General features: G+C 40.7%; 2 protein-coding genes across 7 annotated transcripts in view; both read right to left on the bottom strand.

The window, feature by feature from the left end:
- Positions 1-423: 423 nt before the first annotated feature.
- ppm1f (protein phosphatase, Mg2+/Mn2+ dependent, 1F) lies at positions 424-16,264 on the bottom strand. Of its 4 annotated transcripts, XM_026322018.1 has the most exons (9): positions 16,173-16,264; positions 16,069-16,086; positions 11,030-11,260; positions 10,562-10,692; positions 9,086-9,288; positions 8,758-8,946; positions 8,500-8,643; positions 6,561-6,654; positions 424-2,560 (listed from the first exon to the last, which is right to left on the bottom strand). In XM_026322018.1, the coding sequence occupies exons 3-9, from the start codon at positions 11,191-11,193 to the stop codon at positions 2,169-2,171; spliced, it is 1,317 nt and encodes a 438-aa protein (XP_026177803.1). In that variant the 5' UTR covers positions 11,194-11,260; positions 16,069-16,086; positions 16,173-16,264; the 3' UTR covers positions 424-2,168. The 4 variants fall into 4 exon arrangements, with proteins under 4 accessions (XP_026177803.1, XP_026177804.1, XP_026177802.1 ...); XM_026322019.1 differs by having other exon boundaries at positions 11,030-11,204; positions 16,069-16,205; XM_026322017.1 differs by having other exon boundaries at positions 16,069-16,186.
- Positions 16,265-24,330: 8,066 nt separating this feature from the next.
- top3b (DNA topoisomerase III beta) overlaps positions 24,331-27,256 on the bottom strand; it is a 53,987-nt gene continuing 51,061 nt past the window's right edge. For 2 of the 3 annotated variants that reach the window (XM_026321618.1, XM_026321617.1), the window contains exons 17-18: positions 26,302-26,489; positions 24,331-24,714 (exon numbers count right to left, since the gene is read on the bottom strand). In XM_026321618.1, the coding sequence (XP_026177403.1) occupies positions 24,433-24,714; positions 26,302-26,489 (470 nt within the window). In that variant the 3' untranslated portion in view covers positions 24,331-24,432. The remainder of the gene's footprint in view (positions 24,715-26,301; positions 26,490-27,256) is intronic. The other variant, XM_026321619.2, reaches the window with a different exon arrangement.

Raw genomic sequence — 27,256 nt, forward strand, 5'->3', positions numbered from 1 at the left:
AGAAATCCATGTTGTCAGCTAGAAGGAATGTGTGTTAATGCTGTTATGACCCCTCCCCCACATTTCCTTTTCTTGGGTGTTTTCCTGCAGGAGAATGCAGGTAGAGACTATAGTTAGCCTAATGTGGTGGGAGCTGTGAAGGCCTCAGTAGGAGTTAGATAAGACTGCTCTAACTAATTTCCTCTCTTCCTCCCATATGATCCACATCTCCAGGTTTTGTTTTTTTGATGTTTCCTGCATTGAATAACATGCACACAATTTTTTTCCACTCAACCATTCACTGCACACACTACTGAAAACTGCCTTACACACCCTATGTGAGTTACTGTATGCTGTTATGTTTAATACATATTTTTAATTAGCACTGAAACTTGCATACCCTTCCTTTTGTTACAAACTCTGAGACAGTTTGTGACAACACACTCTGCAGTCATTACAGCTGATATTTTAATGTTCAGTAAGACATTAACAACTGTTATAAAACAAAAATAGGAGTCAGAAATGCAATCCAATTTGTGACCCAGTAAATATGTTCCATTACCTCAGCATGACAACCTATTGACTTGTGCTTCTCTAAAAAAAAAACTGTCCCTGGTATTTTTCTTCTCCATAAAGCTCATAAATAGCTGGTACTGTATTTCAGAGGCTCAAAACATCACATCAACAAGATTTCACTACAGTTCAAGGCCAGTTGAAAGAATTTATGGCGTAATCCAAATCATTTGCACCTTGAAGTTGCACAGTGTAAAATACTTTCAATATTGGTATTGGTTGGAATTAGATGTTGACTATCAGTTGTTTTTAAGGCTGACAGACATTTTAAACTGAAGATGAGTTTTTAAAATGATTCAACTTCCCTTACAGAACAGTAAAAGCTATCCACTGCATCACAGCACAGAATAAGAGAGCCATCTCAGGGAGTCATGATTGGTAAAGACACAGTTTGTAAAATGTTTTAGCATCTAAGATATCCAAGACATTGTACAGTAAAGAGACAAATTTTAATACTGATAAACAGATGAGGATGAGATTTTGTTGAATGACAGCTAAAGCTTACAAAATAAAATAAAAACAAACGCAGAGCTTAAAAAGACAATGTTTGTGAAGGCCTAGACAGCCAGATAAAAAGAAAAGCAGTAACAGTTCAAATCTTGTGAGCAAATTAAACTAGAATCACTACTGAATTCTCATTAGTGAAGTCAAAATCCATCACCCATACTCACTTATTCCTAATTGGAGTCATGGGGATCTGCTGGTGCCTATCCCAGCTCTCTTTGGGCAAAAAGCAGAGGTACACCCTGGACAGGTCACAAGTCCAATCAAGTCAAAATATCAATGAATTTAGTAAAACTCTTAAATCTACTGTATTTCTGAAGTTTGAATTGACTTTTTGCTGATTAGCTTTAGCCTTAATCATCATTTAGCCATCCATTAGTTTAGACCCCTTTATGAGGTTTGCATTGGTTGAACAATACAGCTGGAAATGACACTATCAAGTCATTCAGCTAGCTAGTCAATATTACATGAGACAATTAATACTTATAACCATGACATCACAAAATATCACAATATAAAAAGGTCTCACAAACAAACACACACACACATATTTCTATCTTTATGTTACTCTAACCCTAATTCTAACCACAACCCTAAAACCAAGTCTTAATCCTCAAACAGGAGTCTGAAAAAGTGAGGACCAGAGAATCTCCTCACTTTGGTAGAAATACGCTCAAAATGGTCCTCATAAAGATAGAAGTACAAGCACACACACAGCACACACACACACAATTGATAGGATGTCCACACGGTGCATATTTAACAAGTTAAACAAATTATGGCAAACCTGGGCAGGTAGTATTCCTACAATGACAGTATTCGGCTTGCTGTTTTCTGGGTTGGGGGAATATACTGTATATTTTGAACTTCTAGCTAACTGTAACAGGTTAATGTGGTCTTCTCAAATGATCTGGTCTAATACAACTGAATCTGCTCTTTTACTCCAAAGTAGTGACAGAGCATGAACTGTGTTCATATGTGTTGCCTTAGCATCAAATTAACTTTGTCATTCTGCATGAAGTGTTTTCAGCATGCGGAGACAAAAAAGGTTGAGTTATACTGAGTCGGGCAGTAGCTTGGCAAACTGATGTCTGAGCAACAGATTTCCTTCTTCAGTGGTGTGGTGTGTTTTGGGAAGTGGAGTTTTCAGTAATCTGTGCAGTTCCTGTGGGGGAGTCTTGAGACAGCAGCTCCTCTGGGGGACGCAGAAACACCACCATCACTGTGATGTTATCACTGGAACCCGATGCCTTAGCATGACCTACCAAATGCTGAGCAACTCTCAGTCCAATAGCCTGCTCAGATTTTTTCAGCGCAGCGTCTCCTCCTCCTTCGAGGTCACCGGGCTGCTGGAGCACATCCAGAACCAGATCTGGGACCAGTGAAGGTTTGACTGCATCAAAGAAGCCGTCACATGCAAGCAGCACATAGTCCTCATCCCCAAACAGCTGGGTCGTTGAGCAGTCGGCATCTCCAGACACATAGGGCTTCTGGTCAAAGTCACCTGAAAGGAAAAAAAAAGCAAAGCGAATTGTTTGGTGTAGAATTAAGATAAATAGCATTCTCAGGTCCTCTTACTAATTTTACCCTAACCAAAGGACTGGGTGGTATTACTGCAGTAAATGATGTGCGCTTCACAGAAAATTGGGCCGCATTCTGTGGAAAACCTGGTCTGATAGTGAGGGATGGCATCCATCCCACTTTGGATGGTGCAGCTCTCATCTCTACAAATCTGGCCAAGTTTATTAGCCAACCTAAAGTTTGACAATCCAGAGTGGGGACCAGGACACAGAGACGCCTCTCTTCAGTTTCCTTAGAGCCATCACCCCCTCAAACCCCATAGAGATTGTGCCTGCTCCTTGACCATCTAAATTATATAAATCTGAGGTTACTGAACAGAAAAACAGAACAGTCAAATGTGGATTATTAAATATCAGGTCTCTTTCGTCTAAATCTGTGTTAGTAAATGATTTGATAACTGATCACCAAATTGACTTACTCTGTCTTACTGAAACCTGGCTACAGCAGGATGAATCATTCGGTCATTAATCCTTTTTATCCCCACTGGGACATAGGGCGACAACCATTTGCTTCCAGTTGGTCCTGTCTTGGGCAGTGTGCTGTGCTTTGCCCCATGTGAGACCCATGTCCTTCAGCTCAACTTTAACCGTGCACCACCAGGTTGTTTTAGGTCAGCTTTGCTTCCTCTTTCCAGGTGGAGTCCATGTAAGTGCTATTTTGGGGATGCAATCCTGGTCCATTCACAGGACGTGCCAAGCCACCTCCTCTGAACCATAGAGGAGGACTGGTTTGACATTGCTGATATACAGTCTGACCTTGGTCCTGATACTGTACTGGCTTGACGTCAGATGGGCTGACGTCTAGCGAATGAAGAGCAGGCTTTCCTTAACCTTGCTTTGATGTCTTTCTGTGTTGCATTATCTATGCTGACAAGACTTCCTAGGTAGGTGAATTACACAACAAAGTCGAGTGGTTCACCATTTACTGTGATTGACGTTTACTGGGATGGCACTGAGGCACATAACCTGAGACTTGGAGGCACTGATGTTCAACCTGTCTGTCTAACAAAGTTGTTCAGCCTGTCTTCTCTCACAAGAGACTGAATTTAGCAGAGGGCAGCTATGTCATTAGCAAAGTTCAGATCTTCAAGCCAGCCAGCCAGCAGAATGAATATGTCTGTCTAAATAAAACAGTCATATAAACTGGTATTTTCCTCAAAGCACAGGCCAATGTGGAAGATTAGTGGCAATCTTCCACTCAAACTTATTAATAAACCCTCAACGGAATTACAGTTATAACTCATTCACTCTTAGTCTCTCACATCCAAACTGGAAAACTCAAAAACCAGTTCTACTTGTTACTGTGTACCATCCACCTGTCCTTACTCAGTTTTTAACTGAATTTCCAAACTTAGTACCTGATCGAGTGCTTATTTCAGATAAAATCATCATAGTGGATGACTTTAATATTGATGTAGATGTTAAAAATAATAGTCTCTGGCCCCTCTGAAAAAGAAGTTAGTGAATCAGAGGAAACTACCTGGCTAACTAGCACGAAGGCTGGCTGGGAAGTGGCATTTCACAAATTTAGAAGAATCTTATCTAACCCTGGAAAAACAGTCTACTAACATATAAAAAAGCTCTCCGTAAAGCCAGAACTGCATACTATTCATCACTAATAGAAGAAAATAAGAACAATCCCAGGTTTCTTTTCAGCACTGTAGCCAGGCTGACAAAAAGTCACAGCTCTGTTGAGCCCAGTGTTCTCTTAGCTCTCAGCAGTGATGAATTTATGAGTTTCTTTACAAATATAATCACAACTATTAGAGATAAAATTCAGCAGATGCTTCCTATACCTGCAATAAATGAATCTTTTACTACAGTAGCTCTTGAATCATCTGTAAGACCTCAGTTATGTTTAAACTGCTTTTTTCCCATAGATCTCTCTGAACTAACTTCAACAGTAGTTTCATCTAAATCATCATGTCTCCATCCCAACTAGACTGCTAGACATCCTACAATTAATAGACTCATCTTTATTAGACTAGCTCAATTTATCTCTAGTATCTGGCTACGTACCTCAGGCTTTTAAGATTGCAGTAATCAAAGCCTTACTCAAAAAGCCTAGTCTTGATCCAGGAGTCTTGGCTAATTATAGACCAATATCCAACCTACTTTTTATGTCTAAAATCCTTGAAAAAACTATGTGACCACTTACACAGAATTTAATTATTTGAAAATTTTCAATCAGGATTTAGAGCACATCATAGTGCAGAAACAGCACTGTTTGAAGTAACCAACAGTCTTCTCTTAGCCCCAGATAATGGACTCATCTCTGTACCTGCTAGATCTTAGTGCTGCATTTGACACTATCGATAACAGCATCTTATTACAGAGATTGGAGTATGTACTTTGGATTAATTAAAGGAACAGCGATAAAATGGTTCCAATCTTATTTATCACAGAGATTCAAATTTGCTCCTTTTTATGATGAACCTTCCAAGCACACAAAAGTTAGTTATGGAGTTCCACAAGGTTCTGTGCTAGAACCAATTCTTTTCACCGTGTACATGCTTCCTTTAGGCAATGTTATTAGGAAGCACTGTATTAATTACCATTGCCATTAAAACCCTCAGAAATAGCTTATCTAACAATGTAGCTATTTTTGATGGTATAGCATTGACCTCCAGCACTTCTGTGAAAAACCTTGGAGTTATTTTGACCAAGATATGTCCTTTAACTCACAAATAAAACAAATCTTTACAACTGCCTTCTTTCACTTGCGCAATATTGCCAAAATTAGAAACATCCTGTCTCAAAATGATGCAGAAAAACTAGTCCATGCATTTGTTGCTTCAAGGCTAGATTACGGTTAACTCATTACTATCTGGATGTCCTAGTAACTCCAGTTAATCCAGAATGCTGCAGCCAGAGTTCTGACAGGAACTAGCAAGAGAGATCATATTTCTCCTATATTATTCTCTTCATTGGCTTCCTTTAAAATTCATCCACCCATCCATCCATCTTCTTCCACTTATCCAGGGACAGGTCGCAGGGCAGTAGCCTAAGCAGGGATGCCCAGACTTCCTTTTCCCTGGACACTTCCTCCAGCTCTTCCAGGGGGACACAGAGGTGTTCCCAGGCCAGCCAAGTGACATAGTCCCTCCAGTGTGTCATGGGTCTTCCACAGGGTCTCCTCCTGGTGGGTCATGCCCGAAACACCTCCCCAGGGAGGCACCCAGGAGGCATCCGGTACAGATGCCCGAGCCACCTCAGCTGGCTCTTCTCGATGTGGAGGAGCAGCGGCTCTACTCCAACCTCCTCCTAGGTGACCGAGCTCCTCAACCTATCTCTAAGGGAGCACCCAGCCACCCTGTGAAGGAAGCTCATTTCAGCCACTCGTATCCGAGATCTTGTCCTTTTGGTCATGACCCAAAGCTCATGACCATAGGTAAAATCCAGAATAGAATTTAAAATTCTTCTCCTCACATAGAGATCCCTTCATGATCAAGCTCCTTCCGATCTCAAAGACCTCATAGTACCATAACGTCCCAATACAGCATTTTGCTACAGTGGAGGTCTACCTGTGGTTCCCAGAATTTCCAAAAGTAGAATGGGAGGCAGAGCCTTTAGCTATCAAGCTCCTCTTCTGTGGAACCAGCTCCCAGTCTGGGTTCAGGAGGCAGATTCTCTGTACTTTAAGGTTAGACTTAAAACTTTCCAAAAGAGAGAGGTAGGCACCTGTAGGGAAAGTCTGCACATAGCAAAGGAAAAGAAAACATACCAGGAAGCTACAGCAGAAACTGATAGCAGTTCAGTGTGTTAAACAGTGAAACAGCTCATGATCCAATCGCAATCAGGCCAACTTGAAATATTGAGTCAGAATACTATGGCTGAAGACTCAGGGGACCCTGATACCAGGACAGAGCTTGGGTGTTTGTTTCAGCACTAATTCTCAGATCATGGTGGTTGTGCTTCACTTACCTATAGCTCTGGATACAGCGTAAGTGCCATTAACACGCCAGCAACCCATGTAGGTGATGCAGCCACCGAGATCCTCAATTCTCTGTTTCTCATCCTGAACAGTGGAGGACAAAAGAGACAGGGTTTACCATTCACTCACACTGTTCATTTCATTGAAGAAGTGCAACCATTATTAGTTGCCATTAGCCATCTGTACCATGACAATGACATCTACATATAGGGCTGGAACTAATTACTAATTATCCATAAATCCGCAATGCCAATCAAGGCATTTGGTACCTGATTGTTATCAGCTTTATTCAGCAGGAACCTAAGCCCCTTGCTTTATGCTAGCTATCACACGTAAACAGGTAACAAATTCAGAACACAGCTAAAATGTGTGCTGTGTGGAAAGATTTTAAATTAGAAAAGAAAAATTGTCCAGTGGCCAGTTGTAGTGCCTTCAGTGTGAGCATTTCACGAGGTGGTAGTAACACAGCTACGTTCAATACTACCAATTTGATACGACACGTAAAAAATTAACACTGAATACAGAATACAGTGTGTTTATTCATAACATTTTACTAATGTGTGGTACATTCTTGTGACCTTGAATGTTAACGTCCAGCTATTACTTTGGAGTGGGACTGCGATTATATTAATAAAACCTAGATTGAGACATTACTAATAATTGTTTAAATTGTCCCTAACAACTCTGCAGAGCCAAAGGGCGCCTCATCAAATGCCTTGTTTTGCTCAACCAACCATCCAAAACCCAAATATATTCAGTTTGCTGTCAAATATGACACAGACAATTATAAATCTTCACATTTGACAAGATGGAAGCAGAAGGTGGTACTTTTCCCTTGATTTGTTTGAAAAAGGTTGTTAATTGATCATGAGAAATCTCAGTGTGCTCTGTGGTTCTGCTGCAACTTAATTAAAAAAAAAAACAGAAATTGAAATATCTGCTGGTCCTGATCCTGGTCTACTGAAGTAGAATTTAAACTTGAAAATGCAATTTCTGAAAAAATGTGGTGGGACTACTGGCTGCAGAAAAAGCTTGAGCTAAATTGTGTTGCTGGCTACTAAACAGCTGAAAGAAGGTCTGAATTGCTGGAAACAATGAGAGGAACTAGAAACTACAAATTGCACTGATACAATTTTCTATGAAGGAGCAGGGAAGCAGTATGGAAGTAAAAAGGGTAAAGTCACGGAAGTGTACAAATTGTTTGCAATGAAAACAGATCAAATGGGAGTCATAATGTGTAAAAGATCAGAATTAATGTGTGAAAACTGAAAATTTCATCCATTCATTTGAATGGGGAAAAATGTCTTGAAAATGTTAAGTATTTCAGAAAATATGACATATCACTAACAAAAGTAGATGCAATAATGTTCTAAATGAGCAAAATGTATGGTTTTTCTTTGTTGAAAAATGTAGTAGATGGGTGTCAAAAATGTGCACAAATTATAAAATATTTTTGAACCCCTGTATACCTCATTTTTACACAGCAAATGTCCATATCACATGCAAATATTGAAGGAAAATTGTTGGACGTAGGTCAATTTGTTTGTTTTTTCTCAGCTCAGTGAATTCAGCAGGCTGTTTAGGGAGTCCCAACTGATACCACTTCTCACCATCTTAAAAGTAGATGTAGCCAGGAAGGAATGATGTTTGTTTTATTTTAATTTTCAACATAAATTTGAGACAGACTGCATCTGCATTATTGTTGCTGGGCTGCACCTATATAATGCAATAAATAACACAATGGGAAATATATTTTACTATTTTCCTGTAAAGTGAGCTTGTATATTCCCTAACCTTCTCTATTTAAAAAATACAAAGAAAGAATACAAAACACCCATACATTCCAAGCAGCAGTGAGATTGTGTGTTAGTGTAAGTGTGTATGTGTGTGTATGTGTGTGTGTGTGTGTGTGTGTATGTTATAGCTTACCTCTCTCTCTGGCTTATGGGGGTCCATGAGTGTTACCACTTCTCCCTTTCTGACCAGTATTGCTTGAGAGTCTCCCAGCCAGCCCACAATCAGCTCCTGACCCTGAATTAGCACCGCCACACCTGTACTGCCACTCCTCAGGTGCTGACAACACACATGCACACACAGACAGACAGATACAGACACACACACACAGATACACACATCAGCCTTCTTTTTGCTGCATCACTGCACACTGACAACCAGAAAACACTGTACCTCTCTCTTGGCTTTGGCTCTGAACATGTCATCTGTGCACTTAAATGCTGTTTTAAAGGCTGTGGCTGCATCACTCTGCAGTGTTTCCTGTTTGCTCAGAGCAACATGGAGGTGAGTGGCACTGTAGATGGCTGCGTCCACCCCTGCATGGCCATCAAATACAGCGTAGTAGGCACGCTTCACTCCGTCCTGCATCATGGAGATGTCAAATATGCGTTTAATACATTATTATTTATGTTATTTGTTGACTGCTAGTTTTTTTTTTACTTTTCAAAGTTATGAATAACAACAAAACCAGTGAGCACCAATGTTTCGTGATATCTCGTACCTGGATTCCAAAGAGCTGGTTAAACTCAGCCAGGGCCATGTGTTTGTCCTCCATCTTCCTCCTCGTGTTCTTGATGGCATGAACAGAGCAGCAGTGGAACCACGATGGGGACGGTGGGAGTTTGGGGATGTTCTGATGCCATGCCAGTGCAACATCAATCAGTTTATTTATGAATAGATGTTGAACTGCCTCTGACTGCAGTACTGACAAAAAGATAAAAGAGAACTGTCTTTTGCTATTGTAAAAGTACAATACATGACAGATGACAGAGAACAGTGAACCAGAAAAGAGGAAGACTTCTCAGGTTTTAGGTTTAAGTTGTCTGTGGAACTCCAAAATTGACACCTATGAGTATGTGCAGTGTCACTCAGGTGCACTGCCACCTTCCATCAAACAGCAGGAGCAGGCACTTAGTCTTGATGGAAAGATCTGATAAACCCATTATCATCTTAAATTCATTTATAAAATCAAGCTTTTTTTCCCACCCTTTTTTAGACAAGAGTATTTATGCTTTTATCTACTCACGATTGATGGTTTGTATGTTGGCCTCAACCAAACATTGCTACACTGCTTACAGCTGGTCCAAAATCCAGCCATAAGACTTTTAACTGATACCAAAAGTCCTTGCCTCCCTACACTGGCTATGCATCAAGTCCTGTTATTGATTTTAAGATTCTATTGTTAACTTTTAAAGCTTTAAATGCATTAGCACCAAACTATCTGTCTTACCTCCTCTCACTGTACGTCCCAGTCAGAGCACTCAGGTCAAAAGAGGGAGCCCTGCTGGTGATGCCCAACAGGGCTCCACTCCCTGACCTCCCTCCCTCAAGCTCTGACAATTTAAATATCTCAGCACTTTTACATCGCTCTAAAAAAATCTTTCTATTTAGCCAATTTTATCACTGATTTTATTTGGGGGTTTTAATTCATTTAGTTATTTCTGTTTTATTTTGTTCTTTTTTGTTGTTCTAGATGGCTTGCTACAATGCTTAGTGTGTGCTTTTATTTGTTATTGTTTGACTAATAGGGTCTTGTATTTTGCTTTGGGTATTGCACTGTAAAGCACTTTGTAACTGACTATTTAGAAAAGTGCTATATAAATAAAGTTATGATCATTATTATTATCTGTCTAGTGGATGTGTACATAGGAATAGTATTTTTTTTTACTCCTAATAAGCACTTTTCTAAATAGCCAGTTATGAAGTGCTTTACAGTAAAGAGAGCTTTACCCAAAGAAAAATACAAGACCCTATAAGTCAAACAACAACAAATAAAAGTCAGTGTACATCAGTGTTGATCACAGCTTGCTGAGCTGCCTACAACCCCAAGTGGTGATAAGGATTTACTACTGTTCTAGTAAGAAACATTGCAATTATATCAAAGAAGACTAAATATTAGAAATACCCTCACTCTAACATAACTCTGTTTAATGGCACCACAAACTGCAGCATCCAAAATAAGCCAAAGTACACTTACAGACTATTTTCTGATTTTCTTCCTGGTTGGTCTCAGCTTGTTGGGGGCAATGGAAAGGTGAAAGGTCATTTTGCAGCACTTGGGACAGTGCAGCCTGGCACATCAGGGCACTGAGGACTGCAGGAGCACACCTAAACCAACATACAGCAGCAAAAACAAGCAGGTATGGTGTGACTGGACCTTTAAGAGTGCAGCTGCTAAAAGTATATCTGAGCGATCAATTGATCAATTTTCCATGCCAACTTGAATCCTCTGTTACATTTGCACGATATACAAATCTAACTGTAACATACAACACACACTGTCACACACAGAAGATGGGCAAGTAATGGAAAAAGCACCAGGTAGTCCCGCATTAACTACATCAGCACTACAGATTAGGGTGTAATACAGCATAACATATGTTATAATACTAAAAATACGATGATGTCAAATCTAATATTGTGTACTTCTCCCTTCCCATTATACCTAGCAGTCAGCAGCCTCAGACCCAGCTCCAGACTCTCTCCATGCAGCTCCTCCAGAGAGACTCTACAGCTCAGAGGGCTGACAGGCAGTGGACTGCCTTCCTCCAGAGGAGCGGGGAACTCGTCCACAAATCTCCTCAGAAAGTGCCTGGCCTCCTCCTCCATCTTGACTCTGGCTGCAGTAAGTTTTCAAGTAAACAAGGAATCAAGGTTCACAGGACACAAGTGGAGACTGGAGGGGCAGAGTAAGCAGGCAATAGATTTAACACCACATCTGTGTGAAAATGTATGAATATACAGTACAATTCACAGGTAGAAACTTGAATTCCCTGCTGGTAAAATCTCTGACATACACATACAAATCAAACAATATTACATAAATATTATTGAAAAACCCAGTCATTAATATACAATATCTCACAGAAGTGAGTACACCCCTCACATTTTTGTAAATACTTTATCGTATCTTTTCACGTGACAACACTGAAGAAATGACACTTTGCTACAATGTAAAGTAGTGAGTGTACAGCTTGTATAACAGTGTAAATTTGCTGTCCCCTCAAAAAGACTCAACACACAGCCATTAATGTCTAAACCGCTGGAAACAAAAGTGAGTACACCCCTAAGTGAAAATGTCCAAATTGGGCCCAATTAGCCATTTTCCCTCCCTGGTGTCATGTGACTCGTTAGTGTTACAAGGTCTCAGGTGTGAATGGGGAGCAGGTGTGTTAAATTTGGTGTTATTGCTCTGAGTCTCTCATATGATGGATCATGCAGCGTCTGGAAGAAAATTCCACTACAGCAGATGTTTATCCGACAACGCTGTTAATAAATTTAAGAAAATGATTCCATCTTTATTTGCATCTATGCCAAGTATAAACATAATGGAGGGCAGCTGCCTTAATCCTACTCCCTACCAAATTGATCATGTTGTTGACAGCGCTGTAACCTCACTGCGTGAAACGCTTGATTCTGTAGCCCCTCTGAAAAAGAAGTTAGTGATTCAGAGAAGACTAGCCCCATGGTATAATTTACATGTTCGTACCTTAAAGCAGGCATCACGAAGGCTGGAAAGGAAGTGGCGTTCCACAAACTTAGAGGAAATTTTTCTAGCCTGGAAAAACAGTCTACTAACATATAAAAAAGCTCTCCGTAAAGCCAGAACTGCATACTATTCATCACTAATAGAGGAAAATAAGAACAATCCCAGGTTTCTTTTCAGCACTGTAGCCAGGCTGACAAAAAGTCACAGCTCCGTTGAGCCCAGTGTTCCCTTAGCTCTCAGCAGTGATGAATTTATGAGTTTCTTTACAAATAAAATCACAACTATTAGAGATAAAATTCAGCAGATGCTTCCTATACCTGCAATAAATGAATCTTTTACTACAGTAGCTCTTGAATCATCTGTAGGACCTCAGTTATGTTTAGACTGCTTCTCTCCTATAGATCTCTCTGAATTTACATCAGTAGTTGCTTCATCGAAATCATCAACGTGTCTCTTGGACCCCATCCCGACTAGACTGCTTAAAGGCACCCTGCCATTAATGAACTCATCTTTATTGGACTTGGTAAATTTATCTCTAGTATCAGGCTACGTACCACAGGCCTTTAAGACTGCAGTAATCAAACCTTTACTCAAAAAGCCTAGTCTTGATCCAGGTGTCTTGGCTAATTATAGACCAATATCCAACCTGCCATTTATTTCTAAAATCCTAGAAAAAGCTGTTGCTAAGCAGCTATCAGACCACTTACACAGGAATGAACTATTTGAAGATTTCCAATCAGGATTTAGAGCACATCATAGTACAGAAACAGCACTGTTGAAAGTTACCAACGATCTTCTCTTAGCCTCAGATAATGGACTTGTTTCGATACTTGTCCTCCTAGACCTTAGTGCAGCATTCGACACCATTGACCACAACATCTTATTACAGAGACTGGAGCATGTGATTGGTATCAGAGGAACAGCGTTAAAGTGGTTCCAATCCTATTTATCGGACAGATTCCAGTTTGTTCATGTCCATGATGAACCTTCCACACGAACAAAAGTTAGTTATGGAGTTCCACAAGGTTCTGTGCTAGGACCGATTCTGTTCACCCTGTACATGCTTCCTTTAGGATATATCATTAGGAAGCACTCTATTAATTACCACTGCTATGCGGATGACACTCAGTTATATCTATCTATTAAACCTGTTAACACAAACCAGTTAACCAGACTTCAAGCCTGTCTAACTGACATAAAGGCTTGGATGACCAGTAACTTTTTACTTTTAAACTCAGAGAAAACAGAAGTCATTATATTTGGGCCTAAAAATCTCAGAAATAACTTTTCTAAAATTATAGCTACTCTAGATGGCATAGCCCTGGCCTCCAGCACTACTGCAAAAAACCTTGGAGTTATTTTTGACCAGGACATGTCCTTTAACTCACACATAAAACAAATTTCTAGAACTGCATTCTTTCACCTGCGCAACATTTCCAAAATTAGGAACATCCTGTCTCAAAATGATGCAGAAAAACTAGTCCATGCGTTTGTTTCCTCAAGGCTAGATTACTGTAACTCATTACTATCTGGATGTCCTAATATCTTAATAAAAAGCCTCCAATTAATCCAGAATGCCGCAGCCAGAGTCCTGACAGGAACTAGCAAGAGAGATCATATTTCTCCTATATTGGCTTCTCTTCATTGGCTCCCTGTAAAATATAGAATAGAATTTAAAATCCTTCTTCTCACATACAAATCCCTTCATAATCAAGCTCCTTCATACCTTAAAGACCTCATAGTACCATATTATCCCAATAGACCACTTCGCTCTCAGAGTGCAGGCCTACTTGTGGTTCCCAGAGTTCTCAAAAGCAGAATGGGAGGCAGAGCCTTTAGCTATCAAGCTCCTCTCCTGTGGAACCAGCTCTCAGCCTGGGTTCAGGAGGCAGACACTCTCTGTACTTTTAAGGCTAGACTTAAAACCTTCCTCTTTGACAAAGCATATAGTTAGGGCTGGCTTCAGGCAACCCTGAACCATCCCTTAGTTAGTTATGCTGCTATAGGCCTAGACTGCCCGAGGACCATTGGTGCACTGAGCTCCCCTCCCCTGCTCATAAGGGAATTGTTGGGTTTTTAGTTTTAGTTTTTGTAAAGTGCCTTGAGATGATTTGTATTGTGATTCGGCGCTATACAAATAAAATTGAAATTGAATTGAATACTGGTCACTGGAAGTTCAACATGGCACCTCATGGCAAAGAACTCTCAGAGGATCTGAAAAAAAGAATTGTTTCTCTACATAAAGATGGCCTAGACTATAAGAAGATTGCCAAGACCCAGAAACTGAGCTGTAGCACGGTGGCCAAGACCATACAGCAGTTTAACAGAACAGGTTCCACTCAGAACAGGCCTCGCCATGGTCGACCAAAGAGTTTGAGTGCACGTGCTCAGCGTCATATCCAGAGGTTGTCTTTGGGAAATAGACGAATGAGTGCTGCCAGCATTGCTGCAGAGGTTCAAGGGGTGAGGGGGTCAGCCTGTCAGTGCTCAGACCATACGCCGCACACTGCATCAAATTGGTCTGCATGGCTATCCTCCCAGAAGGAAGCCTCTTCTAAAGATGATGCACAAGAAAGCCCACAAACAGTTTGCTGAAGACAAGCAGACTAAGGACATGGATTACTGGAAGTGTGTCCTGTGGTCTGATGAGACCAAGATAAACTTATTTGGTTCAGATGGTGTCAAGCGTATCTGGCGGCAACCAGGTGAGGAGTACAAAGAAAAGTGTGTCTTGCCTACAGTCAAGCATGGTGGTGGGAGTGTCATGGTCTGGGGCTGCATGAGTGCTGCTGGACAGTATTCCAGCATGATAACAACCCCAAACACACCTCCAAGATGACCACTGCCTTGCTAAAGAAGCTGAGGGTAAAGGTGATGGACTGGCCAAGCATGTCTCCAGACCTAAACCCTATTGAGCATCTGTGGGGCATCCTCAAATGGAATGTGGAGGAGTGCAAGGCCTCTAACATCCACCTGCTCTGTGATGTCATCATGGAGGAGTGGAAGAGGATTGGCAACCTGTGAGGCTCTGTGTCATTTCTTCAGTGTTGTCACATGAAAAGATATAATAAATTATTTACAAAAATGTGAGGGGTGTACTCACCTCTGTGAGATACTGTAACCCTTGTTCAACAATACTTAAGACTGTATATCAACTTTCAATCATTTTTTGTCACTAGCTAATGAGTTTTCTTAGACAGCAAAAGTTGGCTTTGAAGGTGATAATCTGGTTTACCCATGCTCTGATCAGATTCTGATACCAAATCAGGTCAATTCAAGATGAACTTCTTGTACAGCTGCTCATGTCAGACCAAACCATGCTTTTCATAATCTTTCTTTTCATTAGCAACAGAAGCAGTAGCTAGATATAGTGACTTCAATTTACTAATATTGCCAAATTTTAACTTAATTTTACTACATTAGAATATGAGAAACTAAGTCCAAATGAGTATCATTATTATTATTACTAGTGTACTAATATTGTGACTCAAAGAGGCACACTATGCTTGTTATCTGACATTGTTTATTCACGTTCATATTTATTTTTTAATTGACTGCATGGGTTTCCTTAACATAGTAATCAGCTACCAACATTTAAACTATAAACATTGTATAAAAAAATCATTTTTTTAAAAAAAAAAAAGTTGAGGTAAGGGTTAGGATGAGGTTAGATTCAACTGAATCTAAAGAAGGAAACGTAAATTAACAAGACTTCAACACAAAAGTCAGCACCAGAACAATGCTGTTCGTGTATTAGGTGTTAAACTAAACTAGCCGTTATCTCTGCAACTCTGTTTAAAAAGTGAAGGAAGCTCCGGTAATGTAGTAACCTAAATTAAACACTACACATAGCGAGCTCCTCGCCTTCCTAGTGTTCAGCTGCAAGCTCTCATGAATGCGGTGAGCAGCATAAAACCTTTTGGCGAAACAAAGAGGAAAAGAGAGAACTTAAAGCTTACCAGCACGCACGGATAAACGCACACAGACACACATACCTGCACTGGTAGACCGGACTGTTAGAAAAAGAAAAGAAAAAAAATCTGATGGCAATAATACTTCACAATGTAGACTACCATTAAGAAACAAGCAGTTCGCTTACCACCTTTCCTGTACGTCATCACAACCGTCGCCCTTCCGCTGTAGATTTAAAGGACCATACCAAACATTTACTGTTCATCTACCACAGACAATTAAAATCTGAAAATTATAGATACACATTGTTTTTCTCGACTACAAAGCACTATTATGCAGAGCTCTAGCATGGTTTGAATTCATCAGAGTTCATGTTTAATCCGCCAAACATTTTCTGGAATAGGCCTACTCCAATACTGTTTCATTTAAAAAAGTACACGTGACCCTGAGACCCTGTTAAGGCAAATTATCACACGTGAAAAGACAGCAATAGAATAGCATAAACTAGGCTAAACTCTGCAAATACAAGTGAATCATGCGTTATCATGATAAATTCAAGATTCAGGATTCTTTATTGTCATTGTACAAACATACAACGAAATTTACTTGCACCATCCTTAATAATAAATAGAGAAAAAATATAAGTGTAAAGTATACAATGCCATTATTGTACATTATGTCCATATTGTAGTGCAAGTTACAGTGTGTGAATGTGTTGTGTTTGATGTGGTTTTCAGTGTATTCAGTGTCCCCCCCCTTCCTAGACTAATTTTGTTATTCCCCTCTTGCTTTACCTTTATTCCTAGGTTTCCTAAATTGATATTAATTCTTACCTCCCTACTTAAATATTTATCCTAATCTCAACCCTTTTTCTTTGGTAGGCTCCACCCCTAACCCCCCTCCCAATTTTATTTTTGTCATCCCTTAATTGCTTTACCTTTATTCTAAGGTTTTTTAAACTTATAATACATTTTATCTCCTCCCCCAAATATTTATCCTAATCCTAACCTTTTTCTTTTACAGGCCCTAACCCTAACCTTAACTCCCCCCCTCTTTTCTTTCTTCTGTCCCTAACCCCAACCGGGGTATTGGAACCTAAATCGTGTCCTAATTATAAATGTTTTAGATAAAAATTTCCCCATTTTTTAGGATAATTTGACTCTTATCCTAAATTTCACCCCCTATGGCTATTCCTCAGTCTCCATACAATTAACTTTATAAGCTTATTTCATTTTCCTTATATAAAAAGTTTCTTTAATTTATTTTCACTAACTCAGGACTACATAGCAGTTAGACAATGAATTATTTTGGAAATTAATAGATTGGAATCTTGCTTTTATAGATCAGGGGCTATATGTTTAATAAATTATTCTATTATAAAGGATGGAATTTTATAACTGAAATTTAGGGGCTCCCTGACAGCTCTATTATTTTGTATTGCACTTACTAATGGTTTTTATGACTTGATTAATAAAAATAAAAAAATTTTTAAAAAATTCTTTATGGACTAATGTGTGTATTCTTTGCTGGGTTGAAGTTTACTGTTTGCACTTAATGAATTATAGCACTTAGGCACTCAGGCGGCTCCCTATAACTTTATTAAAATATTTATAAATGAATTTATCTAAACATAAAACATTAAACATTATTAGCACTTATTCCAGCCCCTTATATGAATTTAATAAAAATTATTATATTTCTTTATGAGTCATGGCTTTCCGGTTTCCACCCCCTTCCCCTTCTCTCTGGGACTGATAGGAGTGCAATGGCTCTCCTTTTTTATCATTATAAAAAATATATATATATAAAAAATTAATAAATACACAATCATTTAAGTTAAAGACTTAGTTTTATATTATATTAATTTTAATAAATATTATTCTGGGAGGATGTTGTGGCATCTTCTTCTTTTCTTCCTCTGCACGGGACTTCCGATTTTCGTTGTTGTGGCTGAGGCTAGACCCCGGTGTTGAACCCCGGTTCCGGTTCAAGGCCACAGATCCTTCCCCTGTACTATCTGGAGTTCCTGTCAGTAGGCCCGTGCACTTAAGTTTTAACAAAAATTTACTCAAACCCTAACCCAAACCTTAAACCCAACCCAGGTATGTGTTTTGATTGGGCAAGTAGCTGTTGGTTTGTGATGTGTTGTGCAGTCATAATTCTCTGCAGTGCCTTTTTGTCTCCTGCAGTGCTGCAGTCATACCACACCAAAATACTCTGTGTGATGATGCTCTTGATGGAGCAACGGTAAAATGACACAGGAGCTGTTTTGAAAGGTTTCCCTTCCTGAACTTTTCAGGAAGTACATTCGCTTTAGTGCCTTCTTAACCTTCTTGTCCAGGAACCTAAAGGCAGACATCCTTTGCACCTCTTCTTCGTTGATACGCAGCAGGGTGTGGGCCTACTGCTTCCTCCTAAAGTCTACAATAATTTCTTTCATTTTTCTGATGTTAAGGGTGAGACTGTTGACTGCACACCACTTGGCAATCCTGTGTACCTCCTCTCTGTATGCAGACTCATCACTTTTAGTGATGAGCCCCACTGCAGTTGTGTCATCTGAGAATTTCACTATGGTGTTGGTCTTATGAGATGGTAAAGTCATGAGTGTACAGAGAGTAGAGGTACCGACTCAGCACACAACCCAGTGGGGCTGCTGTACTGAGTATGAGAGTGGAAGAGTGGTGTGGACCCACCCTCATTGACTGCAGTCTGTTTGTTAGAAAGTCCTAAATCCACAGGCAGAGGTTATGTTGTACTCTGAGGACTTGGGTTGGTCATCTTGGAAAACAGTCTGCTAGGTAAAATGGGATTAAAGGCAGCGCTGTAGTCAAAAAACAAGAGAGCATATCACACTCAATACTGAGCACAGGGTCTGAATACTTATGACCATGTGATATTTCAGTTTTTCTTTTTTAATAAATTTGCAAAAATTTCTACATTTCTGGTTTTTTCTGTCAAGATGGGGTGCTGAGCGTACATTAATGAGAAATAAAATGAACTTTTTTGATTTTGGCAAATGGCTGCAATGACACAAAGAGTGAAAAATTTAAAGGGGTCTGAATACTTTCCGTATCTACTGTAACCCTTGTCATCCAGATGATGAGCAGGAGTTGTACCTCTGTGTTCATCCATGGCTTGTTGTTAGAAACCCTGTGGATCCACTTCATGGTGGTAATATTGTCCAATACAGCATTTGATGTAAAACAGAACTGAGGAAGTGTAGAAGTCAATTTTCCTCAAACACAGTTCAATCAGTGCTACTGAAACAGTCCTGTAACTGTTCAGAAGCTCCCTCTGGCCATACTGGTATTGTCCTACCAGCTGGTGTGACCATTTTAGCAACTGGTTTATATGCAGGAGTCAGAAACAAGGAGATATGGTCAGATCGTCCCAGGTGAGAGAGAGGTGTAGCCTTAAAAGCCTGTTTGACTTTACTATACATGTAGTCAAGGGTGTTTTCTCCTTGCGTGGGACGCTTGACCTCAGTGATTTACATGTGAGTGACTCTGATGTGTAAATTAATACTGCTGAGCAGATATAAAAGTTAATTTCCTTTGTCCAGGGTCAATCAAGTATTGACCCGTTCTGCAGACCGTATGCTCTGCTGTGACTCTGCTGCTTTGCCTATTAAACTTGCCATCCTATAACCTGAGATTTGCCTCCCAGTACTTTTTGAACACTTGAACACACTCTGGCAGAATGAGTAAATGGCCGGTCACCTTGGAAAAGACACGGACCCTACCAAGTATCATCCCATAGTCAGTCATGAAATCTAGTTGTAGAAGTAGAATCGCCCATAGAAACAGAGTTGGCCCCTCTGCGGCAGTGTCTCTTTCCAGCAACAGAGGAAGCAACCCTTCCTCGGTGACTAGGAACCCCAGAAATGACGCTGTTAGCCAAAACCCACAAGGGAAGTTTGCAACTGTTGGACAACTGAAAACCAGAGCAGAGATGCTCAGGATCGAAACATGGAATGTGCGTATACTGCATAGTTTTAACACAAACCAGGCCGATATGAGAACCTGAAGGAGGAGATGACAGCTTTGCAACTTGCTGAGACGCATTGGACGGATGAGGGTAACATTTCAGATGAAAAGTACCAGATGATCTACTCAGGAGATCAACACCAGGATGGAGTAGGCATCATGATGAAGCAAAACATTGCAGCTTGTATGCCTGGCTACTGGCCAATATCAGACAGAGTGATCATAATGAAGATTCAAGCAGCATCCTTTAACATCAACATCATTCAAGTGTATGCTCCCACATCAGATGAGGAGACTGACGAGTTTTATGGCCATATTAAAGATGGGATACATCAATTGTGGAGAAGTAGTCATCTGAATGGGAGACTGGACATGCAAAGATTGGAGACGGCCAACGATATCCAATCACTGGGAAATATGGTATTGGAGAGCTGAAAGAGAGGGATAATGAATTAGCTGACTTTTGCAGAACATCAGACTTTGTGATTGTCACTGTTGTCACACTGTTTTCCAGCAACCTACATAGACCTCACAGTGTGCTGACTGAGCCATCCCCGCTGAGGTTCTTTCCCAGCTGCATGGACCTCAGTGCGCCGACGACACCCTCCCTCCCTCCTCTTATTACTCCCAAGCCCTGGTGTTCTGGCGAAGGTGCCTACGCCAAGGTCCAGTCCTGGTCACCAGAGCCTTGACGGTTACAGTTTTAATCGCCAGCCTCACTGTCTTCGATGCCAACTTTTGAGTCCCAGTCACCGACTCTCCAGTTCTCCGAGCCTCAGTGCACCGATGGCCGCGTCCCCACTGAGGCTCTACACCCGCTTCCTGAGCCTCACTGTGCTGACGGCTGCGTCCCTACTGAGGCTCTGTTCCTGCTTCCCGAACCTCAGTGTGTCCAACAGGGGCGTTGTCGCTGAGGCAGTGTTCCTGCTCCCCGGACCTCAGCACGCCAACGAGGACATCCCAGCTGAGGCATCACCTCTGCTCCCTGGGCCCCAGACTACCGAAGGCGGCAGTGTCCCAGGGAACGTCTCCAGACCCTGGCCTTTGCCCCAGTGGGTCGGCTGGACCTGCCAACTCCACTGCACCGGTCTGGCCGACGGTCTGACCTCCAGGTCCAGTGCTTCGCCTGGGTGGGTCAGCCGGTGCCGCCGATGCCACCACCTCCCCAGTTCCTGAGCCTTGTCCGGGTGGGTCGGCCGAGCCCACCGCCGACGCCACCACAGCCAGTGTTCGTAAAGCCATATTTTGTAAAGCCATATTTTAATTTGTTTAATATTTTGTTTAATGTACAAAGTAATTTTATTTTAACAGTAATTGTGGTTGAAAATGGTGGAAATGGAATGGGGAAATAGTCAACTAATTTTGTTGTTTATTACTGTAATGTACTTATATTGTGTATAAGTTAAGCTAAGACAGGAACGAAGTGGGAGGTAGCGTGAGACTTGTGTTTAATATAAAAACCGGAAATCATCGTCACCAAACAGAAAGTAGTCAGCAATACATTATATCCCCCTTTCTCAGTAATAAAATATAATAAAACTATAATAACCTGAGAAGGTATTTCTGAAAATTATCCCAACTGGAATTATCCTTTATCTTCTCAACTAGAAATAATAGCTCTCACTTTTCATTAAGCTTAACACACAGTGAATATTTTAGCTTATGAAATGAACAATAAATCAATCTAAACTAGGAAGGAGAGGTTACTAGCACATCGCTTCCACCAGGCGTCTGTCCCCGCCTGTCCCTGACTACAACAGTTCATAAGTTCTCAAAGTCAAACAAATCAGAGGCTACTACCTCAAATGATAGCTCAGGTGTTTCCGCTGGCATGAGTGGCTGTTTGGGAAGTCTGTTTTGAATCTCAGCACATTTACAACAGCTTCTGATCATGTTCTCAATTTCTGCACTCATACTTGTCCAGTATAACACTTCACGTGCACGTTGTTTGCTCTTCACCATTCCCAGGTGAGACTGATGTATGTGCTCCAGCATGTGTTTTCGAATGGTGGGAGAAACAACAATGCGCATTCCTTTATACGCTACGCTGTCAGTTACAGCTAGCTGACTTCTTGAGTCCCGGTATGGCTGAACAGGGGTGGGTAGTTCATTTCTGTTGTCTGGCCAGCCTTGCTGAATGATTTGCTGGAGAAGACTTAGTTCCTCTATGGTGCATTTTTGAAGCTCCGTGTACTTGTCATTACTTACAGACAGAAAGTTGAGCATTGAGACGCACTCTAGACTGCCTGTTTCTGGAGTCTTGTCTGACAGCTGTGCTCTGGACAGTGTGTCTGGAAGCTCCATGTCTTTTCCTCTTCTGTATTTGACTGATGTCATACCACTGTAATCGCAAACGCATCCTCTGTATGCGCATTGGGGTTGACAGTGGAGGTTTCTTGTCAATGTCCTCCAGTGGCTTGTGGTCATTGTATATTGTGACGTGTTTGCCAAATATGTAGTGGTGAAACTTGGTGCATGCATGAACAATGGAGAGCATCTCCTTCTCAATCTGAGCATAGCGTGTCTCAGTATCAGTCATAGATCTGGATGAGAAGGCTACAGGTTGATCGTCTTGTATTAAAACAGCTCCCAGTCCAGTGCTGCTTGCGTCACAATATATTTCCACAGGTTTTGTCACATCATAGAACTTCAGCACTGGGTGACGAGTACACAAGTATTTAAGCTTGTCAAATGCTTGCTGCTGTGCTGGATCCCATGAGAACTCTACATCACTTTTTGTAAGTTGTCTTAATGGAGCATCTATCTCACTCAGGTTTGGAATGCACTTTGACAAATATGTCACAAATCCCAGAAAGTGGCGAACGCCTTCCTTGTCAGTAGGTGGCGGCATGCATCGCACGGCTTCTGTTTTTGCCGGATCTGGTTTTAGTCCATCGGCTGTTATTAGATGCCCCATGTATGGCACTACTGACTGGCGGATGTGACACTTGTTGAAGTTTGTTGAAGTTTAGCCTCAGTAGCTTGTAGCTCTCTCCACAACTTGTCTGAGTGTTCTGTCATGCTCTGTCATTGTTGGTGCTGCAATGAGAATGTTATCCATTATGCCAGTCACGCCACTGATGCCCTCTAGCATTTGGTCGATAATGCGGTGAAATATCTCTGGTGTGCATTTTATCCCAAAGGGTAATCTCAGCCATCTAAATCTTCCGATAGGGGTATTAAATGTCACGAAAGATGATGCTTCATCCAACTCAATCTGCAGGAAACCTGACTTTGCATCTAGTACAGAGAACACTTTTGCGTTCGGCATGATGGATGCAACCTCTTCAATTGTGCGCATTGGGTAATGCTCCCGTTTGATAGCATTATTCAGGTCACTTGGATCTATACATATATGGAGTTTGTCCTTGTTAGTGACCACAACCATTGAACTCACCCACTCAGCTGGTTGGTCGACTTTGGTGATATGACCATCTCTGACCATCTCATTCTCTTTTCCACTATTTTTGCTCTGAGTGCTACAGGTTGTCTGCGCACAGCATGTACCACAGGTTTTGCTTCGGGGTCAATTTTTATCGTATATTTGCCTGGCAGTGTCCCTGTAGTGCGTGTCAGTTCTGGAAAGTTTTCAAGGCCTGCAGGTGGGCTCCGGTTTGTGGTAGTGTCCTTTCTGCGTCAGTATGGTAAATTCCAGCTCCTAGATCTTGCATTCTGGGCTGGGCAATGGAGGTTTATGTGGGTCTTTGGCTAGTCCAACTTGTGCGCATGCTCGACAACCCTGCTTCTGCCTCTGCCTTCTCGAACATCTGTGCTGCCTCCGCCTGCTGGCCGGGATGGTGATCCACGGAGGCCCTGGGCTCCGATGGTATTTCACCGAAAAAAAGTTACTAGGCAACAAACCAATAGCAAGCAGCTTATGCCTACAGTATTTTCTATACGCATGCAGTGCATTCGTAGAACACATGGTAATAACGCACAAGAACAAGAAGTAAACGAGAAGGTAAGAGGTACTCACCCCGTGCATGTACATGGCTGGGTTACATGTTATTTAAAATTTTTAATTTATGTTTGCATGTTAACTTGCCTGTGATCCTTACAGTATGTTAGTATGTAAGCTCAAACAATTAAAAGTAAAAACTCATAACTGCGAAAATGAAAACTTTCAAGTAATGCTACAGAGTTTGGGTTCATGTTCTGTGCTGTAAAATGAATTTTAAATGATGAAAAAAAAATGCACACCAATCTGCACTCAACCCACGGTGACACAGTGGAAACCTGTTTCAATTTTTTTTTTTAAAAATCCCAAATTAAAATCTTTAATTTAAATATTCTCTCCCACTTCAAATAAAAGTCAATTGATTATCTTTACGATGGTGAATAAAACTCATTTACAGCAACATCTTAAAACATATATTTTATAAAACACACATGTAAAAAGTAAAGTTACTGACATACACCCTCATATGTGTCAAGCAAATAACCAGATACACTATACAGATACTATACAAAGTATGCTGCCAAGGCAGCCATTTTGTCTTTAGGTTTTTTAGGATTGCCACGACGCCCCCTGCCTCGTCCCCGTCCTCCTCGTCTTGCACCTCCACCCCGGTGCATGGAGTGCCTCATGGTGGCATGTTTGAGCTCCACCAGATCCTGGAAGACAGGATCACAGAAAACACAGCCAGTGTGTTGGGTCTCACCAGCAGGAAGTGGAGTACGAGTCTTGTTGAAATCAACCGCAACTAGAGAGGCATCACAGGCATTGCAGCTCTCTTGAGCAACCTATCACAAGAGACAAGAACCTTAGAGGATTGATCCTTCTGACCATCAAACAAACCATCAAACCAACAATGAATTCATGTTCCTAACAAGTAGTGATGGGCAAATGATACCGAGGCTTCGGAGCTTGTGTCACTCTTCCTGAAGCGGAATGATTCGAAACACTGTGTCGAGGCTTGTATCAAAAGACCAGTGTCACGTGACTGAAGCGAAACAGTGATGACGTTCGAAGCCTCGAACGTCATCACTGTTTCGCTTCGCGCTTCATTGCTTCAAAATGTTTCAAAGCTTTTCATTGGCTCATAGTCTTTCAGTGTGTGTCATTGGCTCATGGCGTTTCAGTGCATTCTGAGCCAATGACAGCTTGACAGGTTTGACAGATTTGAGTGGTTTGGTGCCATACCAGCTATATAACACGCATCATTCTGCTTCAGGATTTGGAGAGTGAGAGAGAGTATTTTGGCAAGTTTCACGGCAAGTCCCACCAATAAAGTTTGGGATCATTTTGATCTCAAGAGGTCTGAACTTTTATTGCTGTCATGGGATTGAAACAGTGCCAGTGCTTCATTCGTGCTCTTTAGAGGTTGCTATGGCTTCAGTTGTCCACCAGATGTCACCGTCACTGAAGTCTCGAAGCTTTGAATCTTTTTCGGCACAATTGTCAGGAAAGCCTCAGTGCTTCATGAGGCTTCACTTGCCCATCACTACTAACAAGTATTTAGTCTTTTTTTAATTCAGCACTTGAACTGGAAATGAAATGATGAATACTATATTACAGTGCTAAGTCTCATTTTAATTTGAGTAGGTTTACATCAATATAGAAGGAACCGTGTGTGATAGATGCATTACAAGGTCTTAGAACTGAATGGACAATTTGGCTATTAAATGTGGAGTTGACTGTCAATGAGGACTGAAGAAATGACCATGAATGGAAAAAAAACAAACAAACAGTTTAACTGGTTACACTTTCAAATGTCTAAGTGTCCAAATAAATCCAATGTTCTTCCTCTACTCCATAGAGCTCCTTTACTTTCCATAAACTATTAAAATCATAATGATGATTTAGCCTTTTAAAAAAAAATATTTGAGCCATTTTAAAGATCAATTTTTTAGTAGAAAGTTACAGAGTGAGTAGGGCTGTCAAAAGTACACATTGTTGGACAAAGAATTTCTTGATCTTCGTTGACACAGATGAATGCAACATTTTTATCTTTTAAATTCTGGTCACAAACCTTATGCACCTTATTCCACACAGAAGGAAACATTGAAAATAGCCCTGGGTTCACTTCATTAGAAGAATTAATTTATTAGGATATTATGTCACTTTGAATGTGCATTAATGAACTTCTCATAGACTATACAACAACTTTTCTTATGTATAAATTGGATTACATTATATATAAATCTCTTCTGTGATTTTTCACAGCTACTCCAGAGGTGTTATATTGGATTGAAGTACACTGATATAGTTGGACCAAAGCTGAGAAAACTGTGGTGCTCCCAAGATCATGTAATTAGCCTTAATTGTTGTAGTGATCCCTGAGAAACTGACTATTGTACAATTAAAAAAATATTAGACCATTTTCCTACCTGCACTCGGTGTGCATATTCAAAGAAGTGCACCACTACATTGCATTTATTACAGGCCATCCTCCATTTTGGTCCAGAGGTGGGATCCAGCACTAAAACTCCACTATCACACTCCACACACTGTCCAATGCCCAAAGAGTTGAGAGAGTGCTGACAGGACGGATGGGTGCATTCATTGCATCCCATACCTGAGAAAGCAGATGAAAAAAGGGGTCAGTATGTCCCTAAGGACGAAAAAAGATTAAGGATCTAGTTTCACTAAGAAAATAGCATTATGCAAATATTTGTTGTTAGTTTTATTGCAAATATTACTCTTGGTTCTTACTTTAGCATATATAAATCTTAATGCATCAGAATATAGTAACATTCCCCAAAATTCCCAAACATCATTTGTAATAGTAAATCCTGCAAGAAAGTGTTATATATCCACCCTGCCACTTCTAAAGATCACACTGTGGATTAATCCTAACATAATAGTTAACAAAAGGTTAAAGAACTGGAAAAATGGAAAGGAAAAGGTATCTAACAATTTGAACTTTTCAAAGAACCTAATAGTTAATCAGTCATACTAAAATCAGAAATCAGCAAAAGTGCTGATCACCTATTGGCAATAAATCCAATCTAATCAGAAAAACCCTGAACTACACAACTCTATGAATGGTGTCGCTTGTTGTACATGCTGAGGTGCCTTTGAATGGTTATGCAGTCACATACTGATGTACTTAATGAAGTGCATGTAGTGTATACAGTAATGCAACCACTTTTTAAAAAAAGATTGCATGGCTAAGTGTGTTTTGTCCCACTGGCTTGTGGCTAGTATAAATCCATAGCCTGGTCCTCTGATTTTAAAATGACAGGCGACTATGCTAGAAGTTTATGACAAATAATACAATTAAAGCACAAAGACAGAAGGACTGACAGTCTATGGCTATACAATGTGATAACTACAATGATC

The sequence above is a fragment of the Mastacembelus armatus genome, chromosome 9, assembly GCF_900324485.2.
Source record: "Mastacembelus armatus chromosome 9, fMasArm1.2, whole genome shotgun sequence".
Classification (NCBI taxonomy): domain Eukaryota; kingdom Metazoa; phylum Chordata; class Actinopteri; order Synbranchiformes; family Mastacembelidae; genus Mastacembelus; species Mastacembelus armatus.